The 13,656-nt window shown below is 47.4% G+C and overlaps 1 protein-coding gene across 1 annotated transcript; it reads left to right on the forward strand.

Annotated features, from left to right (window-relative positions):
* The first annotated feature begins 215 nt into the window (after positions 1 to 215).
* On the forward strand, positions 216 to 2,207 carry SPDYC (speedy/RINGO cell cycle regulator family member C). The gene is made up of 6 exons (XM_042238185.1): positions 216 to 377; positions 661 to 719; positions 981 to 1,066; positions 1,174 to 1,345; positions 1,456 to 1,780; positions 1,983 to 2,207. The coding sequence occupies exons 1-6, from the start codon at positions 236 to 238 to the stop codon at positions 2,015 to 2,017; spliced, it is 819 nt and encodes a 272-aa protein (XP_042094119.1). The 5' UTR covers positions 216 to 235; the 3' UTR covers positions 2,018 to 2,207.
* The last annotated feature ends 11,449 nt before the right edge of the window (positions 2,208 to 13,656 follow it).

A 13,656-nucleotide genomic window follows, 5' to 3' on the forward strand; every position in this document is an offset into this window, starting at 1 on the left:
GTGAGGGTGCTGTAGCTCCCAGGAATTCTGCGGCCTGTCTTGTCTCCTCACCCCCACCCCCACCCCTGTTTCTCCATGCCCATCCCTCCACCCTCTGGAGGTCCTCTGTCAGGCCAGCCACACTGATCCTGTTGACTTGTGTGGGGCTGATGGGGTAAATGCTAAGTCCTGGGGCTGCTTTCTTTACAGGTCACCCTGTCCCACCCCACCCCACCCGCCCCCAACCCCCCAAGAGATGAACGATGCCCAAGATCCGGCCACAGTCCCTGGAGCTGATACCCAAGTGAAGCTGAGGGGCTGGAGCTGTCAAGGTGAGGGTGATGAGTCTTCCCATCTCCGCCAACACCAAGAGCTCCAGGCCTTTCTCCACCTTCTGGGTGAGTCCACTTGGGGGCTGGCACAGAAGGGACTGTGAGGACCAAGCGTGAACTGATGTGAGAGGTGGGATCTCAGCCTGCCCACGTCTTGGTCCCATCCCTTCTCAAGTAACTCTGGTTTGGCAGGTTTGCGAGGGGGCGGGATGGGGGGAGGCGGTTCATGTCAGACATGTCAGACAAGTGGGTTCAGTGGGGGCTCGGGCTTTGGAACTTAGAATGCTGCTCTCGTCTCCTGGGGTGAGGGTGGTAACTCCAGGCTACCATTTCTCCTCCTCTCCCCCAGAGCACAGTTTCCTCCAGGATTTCCTCTCCAAAGATCCCTGTTTCCAGATTTCAGACAAGGTGAGAGTGGGGGGAGAGTCCAGGCTCACTCGGGGAAGGTTGAATTAGTGGAGCCTGAGTGCTGCTAATGCATTGGGTCCCCTGGTTTGGTGGAGGGAATGCCCCCATTTTAAGCCCTTGTCTTTGCAGGTCCCCCCGCACCATTTTACCCTGGATTTTCTAGGCCTGCTCCAAGCCCAGAACCTGCTTGATGGGCCTGGCACAGTCCCCTCCCCTGCCCGCAGTGCCCTGCTCTAACTCTCCCCATTTCTGCGTCTGCAGTATCTCCTGGCCATGGTGCTGGTCTACTTCCGGCGTGCCAACCTGCAGCTCAGCGAGTACACCCACAGCAATCTGTTCCTGGCACTGTGAGTGGCCCGGGTGCCTGGTGGGGACGCCCACTTGGAGTCACAGGGTGGGGGCAGGGTGGATGCTTACAACCTCTGTTCCCCCTGTCCCCCACCTCTGTGGCCAGGTACCTTGCAAATGACATGGAGGAAGACCTGGAGGACCCCAAAAGCGTGATTTTTCTGTGGGCCCTGGGCCAAGATTGGCATCACCAAGTATCAGACTTCCTGCATCAGAGGGACAAGCTGTGGGCACGGATGGGCTTCAGGGCTGTTGTGAGACGCCAGAGCTGCGAGGAGGTGAGGCGCCAACCCCCCCCCCCCACACACACACACACACCAGCATCCCAGGGTGGGGGAAAGAGGCTGGGCCTCCCACCTCACACTTACCATCTACTCTTCTCATGCAGGTCATGGCCAAGGAGCCGACCCACTGGGCCTGGACTCGGGAGCGGCACCCCCACCATGGCAGGGCTCAAAGGAGCTACCCAAAGGCCCAGATCCCCCTCCCCCGGGGTCCTGGCCTCTCGCCACCCCACTGCCCTCTCTGTGCCTTGCCCCCTCGCCGCAGCCTGTGCTGCCACCGCCCCCGCCCCTTGCCTGTCTTATCCAAGTGCCTTTCCTACAATGCTGAGTGGCACCGCCCTTCATTCCAAGCTTGGCCCTGGAGTAGGGGCTTCCTCATTGTCCTGCCCACCCAGCTGCTACTGGAACCAGGCACCTATACCCTCCACAGTGAGTAGTGGACAGAAGCTGGGGGGTGGGGGGGGCAGGGTGCTGGGAGGAGCTGGAAGGCAGGTGTGGAGCCCAACAGAATGGGAAGGAAGGGCATGGTGCCTGGGGTCCAGCAGGCTTGGGCAAGTGTCCAGCTTGCACCCCCTTGCTGTGTGAGCTTGGCAGGCTTCCTCTGAGCAGCTCTCTGTCCTTCCTCCCCCAGTCTTCTCTAAGCTGCTGCTGTGCCCTCGGCGCTGATACTCGCAGGGTGAAGAACAGCCCATCTGCTTGCCTGCTGGCCCAGTGCTCTACTGACTGTGGCCCCTCCAGCCTCCTGTCTGCTTGGCCTCAGGCTGGCAGGGCTGCTCATGCCTCCTGCCCCTTTCTCCCAACCTGCAACTTGTACCCACTCTGACCTGACTCCTCTAATAAATTCATACCCACAGGACATCGGCTGTACTTAGGCCCTGGTCTGGGTCCTTCACCCAGGGTGGGAGTAGGGAGGAAGTTTTGGGGAAGGGGGGGATCTGCCAGATTTAGGTACCAGTGGTTGAGACCCCTGAGCACAGGCCCTGTAATAGCTCTCCCTTCCCACTGGTGACCAGTCATCCCGCTGTTTCTCCTCTTTAACATCTTAGTGGATGCTGACACCCACATAGAGCCCACGGAACTGAATGAAATGAGCTATATGCAGTCCTTAGAAGAGGGCCTGGGACCTACTGGACCAAAAAGAGCTCCAAAGGAAAATGGCTCTATGTCAGTCTAGGAATGCCTGCAGGGTGAGGTCTTTTTCAGAATGAGTCTTAGTCCTTGCTCTGGGCTGCAGTTGCCTCTTGTGACCCCATGGACTGTAGCCCACCAGGCGCCTCTGTCCATGAGATTTCCCATGCAAGAATATTGGAGTGGGTGGCCATTTCCTTCTCCGGGGGATCTTCCCAACCCAGAGATTGAACTCAGGTCTCCTGCACTGCAGGTGGATTGTTTACTGCTTGAGCCACCAGAGAAGTCCGTCTGATGTGATGAACTATGTCAAGTTTGCCCGTGCTTGGGTGGTGGTGAGGAGCAGGATTTTTGGAAAGACTGTCTAGAGTAGTGATTAAGACTTGGTCTTTGGTGCCAGACAGTTTAAGTTCAAAATCCAGGTTTCTGCATGACTTTAGCACAACAGATTTAATCTCCTCTACCGCCTCATCTGTAAAATGAGTATTACACTAGAAAGGATACTGTTTGAGATTTGGATGTGATAATACTAGAAGGGTTTAGAAGTAGATCTCAAGAAAGGAGCTCGGATGTGGGTGTTATCAGTAGAGGGAATTGCTGCCCAGAGAAAGGTTAAAGGGGAGTGTATCTGGAACAGAAAGAAGGCAGAGATGTCTAAGGGGTCAGGTGGCAGAGGAATCTAAATGTAATTTCCCTCCCTCCTCTCTGAGTGGTTCCCAAGAAGCATGGGGGTGAAGCCTGGAGGCTGCAGACATTAGAAGCCAAGACAAGGACTGTAAAGTATTTTTAAGAGTTCTTCAAATAGGTAATATAGTCACATATATATTTTGAATTTTGAACCAAGAGTCATCTCCTGCCCCTGACTACCAGCCACCTGGTTCTCCTTCCTGGAAACAATGGAAGTGATCATTTATGTCCATCCAGAGAACAAATCTAAATGTATGAAACCAAATGTGGTATAATAAAAATACACAAATTTGGTCTTTGTCCCTGGTTCCTGGCACAGAGTGCCTAATACCCTTGGAATTTCCAGAGTTATAGGAATGTCTTTTGTTATTCATAATGAGCTCCTATAGATCACACCAGAGTTTATGCTAATGAGGTTATTCTGGATGGTGGCTGTTGCCAAAAAAACTGATTTAGAGGGTGGGAACTTTCAGCTTCCCCAGCTCTTCCAGGAAGGGCGAGGCACTAGAGAGTTGGGATTCTGTGGGAGGGTGGCATGTCTTTCCCTATGAATCTCTCCTATTTGGCTGTTCCTCAATTGTATCCTTTATAATAAACCAATAACAGTAAATAAAGCATTTTCCTGAGTTCTGAGTCTTCTACTGAATTATCAGTTCTGAGGAGGGGGGTTATGGGCATCCCCAAATTTGTAGTCAGCCAGACAGGAGTATGGGTCACCTGGGGGTTCCGTTTGTGGCTGCCCTCTTGTGGAAATGAGATGCATGGGGCCTGTGCTAATTCTGGGAATTGGTATCGGAATTGAATTGTAGGTGCCTAGATGGTGTTAGAGTTGGTGTAGACGAATCACATGGATTCCTATCTGCACATTCCTTTTGACAGCTGTATAGTACTCCTCTGTGTGGGTGTACTCTTTTTTTCTTATTGACTGGCACATGTTTCCACACTTCTGCTATTCCAAACAGTGCCATAGAGCAGTGGCCCCCAACCGTTTTGGCACCAGGGACCAGTTTTGTGGAAGACAACCACTCACCTTCTGCTGTACGGCCCAGCTCCATTAGACTGGTACTGTGCTGGGGATCCCTGCTATAGAGACTCACTAAGACTCTGTAAAAGTGTGAAAGTTGTGTAAATCAGTTCTGAATATTCATTGGAAGGACTGATGCTGAAGTTGAAGCCCCAACACTTTGGCCATCTGATGTGAAGAACTAACTCATTGCAAAAGACCCTGATGCTGGGAAAGACTGAAGGCAGGAGGAGAAGGGGATGACAGAGGATGAGATGGTTGGATGGCATCACCGACTCGACGGACGTGAGTTTGAGCAAGCTTGGGGGTTGATGATGGGCAGGGAAGCCTGGTGTGCTGTAGTCCTCAGGGTAGCAAAGGAGTTGGACATGGCTGAGTGACTGAACTGAACTGACTGAAGGCTTTGTAAGAACAGCATTATTCAAATATGAAACGGAGTGAATTCCTAGAAGAATTGTTCAGCCAAAGGTCAAGTCAAAATTGTCATCTTTTTTCCAAGGACCATTTAATTTATTTTTTGGTGGCACTGGGCTTTCACTGTGGGATGCAGTCTTCTCTAATTACACCATGTGCACTCTAGAGGGAGAGGCCTCGGTAGTTTCAATGTACCACTTCAGGGCTTAGCTGCCCTGAAGCACGTGGGATCTTAGTTCCCTGATAAGGTATCAAACCCACATTCCCTGCAGTGGCAGGCAGATTCTTAACCATTGGACCACCAGGGAAAGCCTCCAAAATTGTCATCTTGAAGAACTTTGCCACATGTCCATCTGTTGGGGCTGTGTCTGAAACACCTCCCCAGCCTCCAGCTGTGTCAAGGCTGTTTTCCACAACACTCACCAATCAATGAGGAACAAGGTTATTTTATGTTTGCCAAACTGCTAAGGAGAAAATCGTGTCTTGGTAAAGGTTTAGTTTGTATTTCTTTTTTCTTTCAAGTGAGCTCAAGCATTGTTTCATACATGAAAGTGCTGTGTGCCTTTTTTTGTGAACAGTTCTTATCTTTGCCCATTTCTCCATTTTTTTTTTTGATACTTGACTTATATGTAAGGAAAAATAGCCTTTCAGGATATAAATTTTAAGTATTTTCTTCAGTTTATCCTTTTAACTTTGTGTGTGGTAAAATAAATTTTCTTGGTTTCATGTCACACTTAAAAAGAATTTCCCACTGAGATGATTAAAAGAATGTCTCCCTTAGCTGCTGGCTGTATTTTTGTTTTCATTTTTTACATTTAAATCTTGAGTTCATCTGGAATTGATCATATACAAAATTCCCTCCCATTTTCCTAATGCTTTTTAATGAAAAACTCATCTTTTCTCAACACATGTGAGATGCTGCTCTTATATACTAAATTCCTGTATGCATTTGGACCTGTATCTAGATTCTTCTGTCTTTCAGTGATCTATATGTATTAGTCCCCTTCTTCATAAATTATTATATAACAATTGTTTAATCATTATAGATTGGATTCAATACCTGATAGTGTTAGGCTCCCTAATGGACCCCCTGATGGCTCAGATGGTAAAGAATCTGCCTGCAATGCAGGAGACTTGGGTTTGACCCCTGGGTCAGGAAGATCCCCTGGAGAAGGGAATGGCAATCCACTCCAGTATTCTGGCCTGGGGGAATTCCATAGACAGAGGAGCCTGGCAGCTACAGACCCTGGAGTCACAAAAAGTCTCCAGGGTCAAAACTTGACTGAGTGACTAACACTTTCACTTTCACAGGGTTAGACTCCTAACTTGTTTTCAGAAGTCTCTTGGCTATTCTTGCTTGTTCCGTTTTCCATAGGAACTTTAAATCATTTTTTCTAGTTCTTTTCCCCAAATAATCTGTTAGAATTTTTTTTTTTTACTTGTTAGAATTTAAAATTTTTTTTGGCTGAGTCATGTGGCATGCTGCTGCTGCTGCTGCTAAGTCGCTTCAGTCGTGTCCGACTCTGTGCGACCCCATAAATGGCAACCCACCAGGCTCTCCCATCCCTGGGATTCTCCAGGCAAGAACACTGGAGTGGGTTGCCATTTCCTTCTCCAATGCATGAAAGTGAAAAGTCAAAGTGAAGTTGCTCAGTCGTGTCCGACTCTTAGCGACCCCATGGACTGCAGCCTACCAAGCTCCTCCCTCCATGGGATTCTCCAGGCAAGAGCACTGGAGTGGGATGCCATTGCCTTCTCGGGAGTCATGTGGCATCCAGGATCTTAGTTCCCCAATCAGGGATGGAACCCGTGTCCTAAGTATTGGGAGCTCGGAGTCTTAAACACTGGACTACCAGGAGAGTCCCTAGAATCTTTAATTTTGATCACGCTATTACTTTCAGAACAGACATCTTTATGAAGCATCTTTGTATCCAGAGTTACATGTCTGTCCCCTGCCTCTACTTCTTTCAGGCGGCATGATGGCCAATGACTCCCAAATCTGTTCCTCTATTGGGAGGGCTGTTCACACCTCCAGGCATCTCCCCTTGGATGAGGGCAGGTCCCACAGCTTTCTCATTTCAGTCACTCAGTTGTGTCCCACTCTTTTCAACACCATGGACTGCAGCACTCCAGGCCTCCCCGTCCATCACCAACTCCCAGAGCTTGCTCAAACTCATGTCCATTGAGTCAGTGATGCCATCCAACCATCTCATCCTCTGTCTTCCCCTTCTCCTCCTGCCTTCAATCTTTCCCAGCATCAGGAGCTTTTCCAATGAGTCAGTTCTTCACATCAAGTGACCAAAGTATTAGAGTTTCAGCTTCAGCATCAGTCCTTCCAATGAATACTCAGGACTGATTTCCTTTAGGGTACCACAGGTACCTCCCTAACCTGACCCTCCAGTATCCCCTCTAGATAAGAGTCCCCTACACCATGAATCTACTCAGATGGTCTAGAGTTGTCTTTTTCCTCCCTGTCTCCCAAGAGCCATATCCCATCAGTGGCTAAGTTCTATAGGTCTTTTTAGCAGCTTTACTGAGGTATGGTTGACATAAAATAAACTATGTATACTTCAAGGTTCATTTTTGTTGACAATATATACCACCACAAAACCAATACCACAGTCAAATAATGGACATATCCATTACCCCCAAAAGTTTCTTCAAGCCCCTTTGTAATCCTTTCCCACCTGCTAGCCCCCCCCATCCCCCACAGCAATCACTGATCTGCTTTCTATCACTAAATTGCTATCATTTTCCTAGAATTTTCATAGAGATGAAATTATATAGCAGACCCTGATAGCTCAGTTGGTAAAGAATCCGCCTGCAATGTGGGAGACCTGGGCTTGATCCCTGGGTTGGGAAGATCCCCTGGAGAAGGGAAAGGCTACCCACTCCAGCATTCTGGCCTGGAGAATTCCACGGACTGTATAGTTCATGGGGTCGCAAAGAGTCGGACACGACTGAGCAACTTCACTTTCATGTCCCTTTCTGTCTTGTTTCTTACACTCAGTATAATTATTCTGAGATTAAGCCATTATTCCTTTTTATGACTGAGTAGTATTCTGTGGTGTATATGTGGCACCGCAATTTGCTTATCCAGTCACAATTTGTTGATGAACATTTGGTTATGTCTAGTTTGGGCTGTTACAATGAAAAGTTGCTATGAATATTCATACACAAGTCTTTGCGTGGACACATGCTTTTATTTCCCTTGGGTAAATGCCTAGGAGTGGAATGGCTGGGTCATATGATAGGTGTTTATTTAACACACATGCTCTAAGTTGATTCATTTGTGTCTGACTCTTTGCGACCCTATGGACCGTAACCCAGTAGGCTCCTCTTATTCATGGGGTTTCTCCAGGCAAGAATACTGGAGTGGGTTGCCATGCCCTTCTCCAGGGGAACTTCCCAACTCAGGGACCAAACCCAGGTCTGTCTCCTGCACCGGCAGGCGGGTTCTCTACCACTAGCACCACCTGGGAAGCCCATATTTAACTTTACTGTTCTTTTTTTTTAAGGTAGACTAATTTTTTTTAGAGTAGTTTTCAGTTCACCTCAGTCGCTCAGTCATGTCCGACTCTTTGCGACCCCATGAATCGCAGCACGCCAGGCCTCCCTGACCATCACCAACTCCCGGAGTTCACTCAAACTCACGTCCATCGAGACAGTGATGCCATCCAGCCATCTCATCATCTGTCATCCCCTTCTCCTCCTGCCCCCAATCCCTCCCAGCATCAGAGTCTTTTCCAATGAGTCAAGTCTTCACATGAGGTGGCCAAAGTACTGGAGTTTCAGCTTTAGCATCATTCCTTTCAAAGAACACCCAGGGCTGATCTCCTTTAGGATGGACTGGTTGTTTTAAGTTTACACAAAAATTGCTCAGAAAGTGTAGAGAATTCTAGTAGCCCCTTTCCCATCTGCACAGTTTCTCTATTGACATTTTGTATTAGTGTGATCTATTTGTTACAATTGATGAAACAATATTAATACATTGTTATTAAAGTCTATAGTTTACATTAGGGTTCAGGCTTGTTTAAAAAACTGTGTTTATTTTACTTGGCTGGGCCAGCTCTTAGTTGTAATGCAAGATCTTCCCTCTTTGTTGCAGCCCATGGAATCTTTAGTTACATTTGAACTCTTAGTTGCAGCATGTGGGATCTAGTTCCCTGACCAGGGATGGAACATGGGGACCCTGCATTGGGATCTCGGAGTCTTAGCCACTGGACCACCAGGGAAGTCCCCAGGGTTCACTCTTGCTGTTGTACATTATATGGGTTTAATGTAATGTCATGTATCTACCATTACAGTATCACACAGAATAGTTTCAGCGCCCTAAACATGCCCTGTGCTCCCTTCCCCCACCTTCCCTGAAAGCTTGGCTATCACTGATCTCTTAACCATCTCTAGTTATACCAGTTCCAGAATGTCATATAGTTGGAATCATACAGTATATAGTTTTCTCATACTGGTTTCTTTTACTTAGCAATATGCATTTAAGGTTCTGGCATCTTTCTGTAGCTTGATAGTTTATTTCCATTTATTGCTGAATATATGTTTAACTTTTAAAGAAACTGCCAAACTGTTTAACAAAGCAGTGGTATCCCACCAGCATCATATGAGAGTTCCAACTCCTCCACATCCTTGCCAACACTTGGCATGGTTAGTCTTTTTAATTTTAGCCATTCTAGGTTTGTAATGTTGGTCCTTCCAGTTGTTTTAATTTGCACTTCTCCAATGAATAAACATTTTTTTCAGTGCTTATTTGCCATCACATGTCTTCTTGGGAAATGTCGATTGAAATCTTTCACCCAATTTTACTGGATTATTTTTTTTAATTGTAAGAATTCTTTATATATTCTAACTACAAGCCCTTCATCAGATATATTTTTTGGCAATGATTTCCTCCTCTGCGGTTTTTCTTCATTTTTACAATAGTGCCTTTTGAGGAGGAACAAAGTGTTTTATTTCAATACATTTCAATTTTTTTTTCTTTTATTATCTGGGCTTTTGTGTCATATTTAAGAACTCTTTACCAGTGAAAGTGAAAGTTGCTCAGTCATGTCCAACTCTTTGTGACCCCATGGACTGTATAGTCCATGGAATTCTCCAGGCTAGAATAATGGAGTGAGTAGCCTTTCCCTTCTCCAGAGGATCTTCTCCACCAGGGATTGAACCCAGGTCTCCTGCATTGCAGGTGGTTTCCTTATCAGCTGAGCCACCAGGGAAGCAGATCATAACCCGCATATCCTTAATTCAATACACTAGATCTGGCTTCTCAAAACGTGGGGATCAAGCTTCATTAAAATAAGGCTGGATCATTACTTACATTCTCTACCAAAAAACAAACAAAAAAAATGATAATGCTGGTACTCGTTATAACAAAGTCCAGAAGAAATGTGTCCAGTACCCAGAGTACCTACATTATATTGCCTAAAATACCTAGTTTTTAACAGAAATACGAGACATGCATAGAAATAGGAGTTGGAACCATATAGTAGGAATAAAGGGCATTTGAAAAATGACCAGTAAAATCACCCCAGTAAAATTAGGTGATATTGCAGCAAAAATACAGTGAGGCCAAAAGGCAGAGGGAAGCATTCAAGGCGTGCTAAGAAAAAAACCTATCAACCAGAACTCCATCTTGACCAAAACTACCTTCTGAAAGATAAGAGACAAAACAAAGATCCTCTCAGATCAATAACAACTGAAAAAAATGTATTAATAGCCAATTGCCTCACAGGGATTACAGGAGGCATTCTTCAGCTTGAACACTAGGGATTCCAGAAGACAGTTCGTATTAACATTAACAAAGAAAAACACTTGTTTATCTAATGCTGTAAGAATAAAAGGCAGAGGTAATACAATTTTCTTTTAATTGATGTCAAAGGAACTATGTAAAATCCTATGTATGTCAGATGTTAGTACACTACAATATATAGCAATGTGATACCAAACTCAAGAGAGACTTTATTTTCTTGGGCTCAAAAATCACTGTGGACAATGACTGTAGCCACAAAATTAAAAGACACTTGCTCTTTGGAAGAAAAGTTATGACAAACCTAGACAGCATATTAAAAAGCAGAGACATTACTTTATAGACAAAGATCCACGTAGTCAAAGCTATGGTTTTTCCAGTAATCACGTATGGATGTGAGAGTTGGACAATAAAGAAAGCTGAGAGCCAAAGAATTGATGCTTTCAAACTGTGGTGCTGGAGAAGACTCCTGAGAGTCCCCTGGACAGCAGAAAGATCAAACCAGTCCATCCTAAAGAAAATCAGTCCTGAATATTCTGTGGAAGAACTGATGCTGAAGCTGAAGCTCCAATGCTTTGGCCACCTGATGCAAAGAACTGATTCATTGAAAAAGACCCTGATGCTGGAAAAGATTGAAGGCAGGAGGAGAAGGGGAAGACAGAGGATGAGATGGTTGGATGGCATCACCGACTCAATGGACATGAGTTTGAGCAAGCTCCGGGAGTTGGTGATAGACAGGGAAGCCTGGCGTGCTGCAGTCCATGGGGTCACAAAGAGTCGGACACGACTTAGTGACTGAACAACAACAATGCTTTCTTCTAGAGGTTGTTGTTCTTTTCTTTTTTTTTTTTCAATTTATTTATTTGGCTGCACCGGGTCTTAGTTGTAACATATGGGATCTTTTAGGTGTGGCATGTGGGATCTAGTTCCCTGACCAGGGATCGAACCCAGTCTCCCTGCATTGGGAGCAAGGAGTCTTAGCCACAGACTACCAGAGAAGTCCCTCTTCTAGAGGTTTGATAGTTCTAGGGTTTATATTTAGGTGTATAATCCCGTTTGAGTTAAATTTTGATCTGGTGTATCCTATTAGTAAATAGTTTTCAAATCCATCTCTTTCTCTCTTTTGTCTACCACCTCTGGAACTTGAGCCACCCACTTCCAGGTGTCCTCCATCATCTGTACAAATCTGAGCAGGCTTCTACCTCAGGTAGAACAAAATCCATCTTCCACAGCCCACCCAGGCCTGCCACAACTCTCCTCTCTCTTTCTCTCTCAGCTCAAGCAACACTCAGAATATTTCAGTTCCTCCATACGCCGAGGCAACTAATTCCCCTACCTCTCCCACCCCTGCCATAACTTCTTTGTCTGATTTATCTTTACTCTAATACCCTGGATTAGCGAGGGCTTCAGCTACGGGCTTCCTTCACATCGTTCTTCTTCCCAGTTAAATCATGGGTATAAGAGTTGAGTCAATGTCTGCCTCCTTCAGAGGGAGCCAAGGCCTTGGGTCTTCAGCATCTGATGTCCAGGTGACCACGGCACCTTGCACATACAGGAGGTGGTCAGTGCCCATTTGGGGAGCAGTCAAACGCAGTCAGCTGGAGTGACAGTTTAGTGAAAATAATCTGGGGACTGTGGGGCACGTCGGTTGAGCCAGAGTGCTTTGAGGGGAAGGGGGGCCTTGGCTACCTCTCCAGAGCATCTCCCAGGCTCCTGCTCCCTGCGTTCCAGTCACAAGGAACAATTGCAGTCTCCTGACTGACCTGTGTCCCCCCAGCCCCTGGACCTTTGCACACGTACAGTTCTTTCAGTTTGGAACGCCCTTTCCAGCACCTCACTGCCTAGTTAACCCTATTTTTCCAATAAGATTCACCTTTCTTAAACCCCAAAGCTGAATCAGAACAGCAGCCTCCTCTAGCTGGTCCTGGTCTGCCTTAGTCATGGATCTGCTGTGCAAAGACCTGTCAGAAGGGTTTGGTCAAGATCAGACACATAAATGCCCAACGGTGATGAGCAAAGAGCTCAGAAGCTGGCTCCAGGCTTGACTCACCAGTGGAAGGAGCTCAGCAAGCTGCACTCTCAGGCCTCAGTTTTCCTCATCTGTACACTAGGAGTGAGAATGGAGTCAAGTTAGATCAGTGGCCCTTAACCTTCTTGGGATCAGTTCAGTTCAGTTCAGTCACTCAGTCATGTCCGACTCTTTGCAACCCCATGAATCACAGCACGCCAGGCCTCCCTGTCCATCACCAACTCCCCGAGTTCACTCAGACTCACATCCATCGAGTCCGTGATGCCATCCAGCCATCTCATCTTCTGTCGTCCCCTTCTCCTCCTGCCCCCCATCCCTCCCAGCATCGGAGTCTTTTCCAATGAGTCAACTCTTTGCATGAGGTGGCCAAAGTACTGGAGTTTCAGCTTTAGCATCATTCCTTCTAAAGAAATCCCAGGGCTGATCTCCTTCAGAATGGACTGGTTGGATCTCCTTGCAGTCCAAGGGACTCTCAAGAGTCTTCTCCAACACCACAGTTCAAAAGCATCAATTCTTCGGCGCTCAGCTTTCTTCACAGTCCCTCAAATTCGAGGAAGGCAAAGTACTGTTTGCCCAACAAAAGGCTTGTGTGTACAGCACTTAAGGGGCTTCCCTGGGGGCTCAGTGGTAAAGAATCCACCTGACAATGCAGGAGGTGCAGGGTTCGATTCCTGGATCCTGGAAGACGCCCTGGAGAAGGAAATGGCAACCCATTCCGGTACTCTTGTCTGGGAAATCCCCAGAGGAGCCCAGCGGGCTACAGTCCATGGGGTCACAAAGAGTCACACACTTAGGGACTGAACAAGAAAACATCATGTAAGGGCCGTGGGGTCACAAAGAGTCGGACACTTAGGGACTGAACAAGAAAACATCATGTAAGGGCCGTGACCTTCCTGGCTGGGGCCGCCAAGGTCAATCAAAAGCCCTGAGCCGAGGGTCCGCTGCAGTCTCCGTTCCTCCTACTTCCGCATCTCAGGTGGCAAGGTCTCTCCGGGTCCCGGGTGGGCCTGCTGTCCGCCTCGCAGCCTCTACCGCCCCCTCCTGGGTAAAGTGGCACACGGGCGTTCCCAGGTGGGTGGGAGAGGGAGGGCAAGGAGGAGAGGGCAAGGATACTGGTCTCTCGCAATTTCCGAGCACAAGAAACCTCAGAGCGCAAGATGGGATCCCGCAGTTCCTCATTTCATCCCATTCGCGGCGCAAATGGGGAAACTAAGGCCGAGAGGGGCAGAGACTCATCCAAGGTCACGCAGCCAGCCCGGGTCCGGGGG

Source organism: Ovis aries, chromosome 21, assembly GCF_016772045.2.
Source record: "Ovis aries strain OAR_USU_Benz2616 breed Rambouillet chromosome 21, ARS-UI_Ramb_v3.0, whole genome shotgun sequence".
Classification (NCBI taxonomy): Eukaryota; Metazoa; Chordata; class Mammalia; order Artiodactyla; family Bovidae; genus Ovis; species Ovis aries.

Excerpts from the sequence above, each read along its gene's own strand:
- SPDYC (XM_042238185.1), top strand. The coding sequence starts at position 236 with ATGAACGATGCCCAAGATCCGGCCACAGTCCCTGGAGCTGATACCCAA. Across the intron at positions 378-660 it reads GGCCTTTCTCCACCTTCTGG|AGCACAGTTTCCTCCAGGAT; the intron begins GTGAGTCCACTT and ends CCTCTCCCCCAG. Across the intron at positions 1,067-1,173 it reads AGCAATCTGTTCCTGGCACT|GTACCTTGCAAATGACATGG; the intron begins GTGAGTGGCCCG and ends CTCTGTGGCCAG.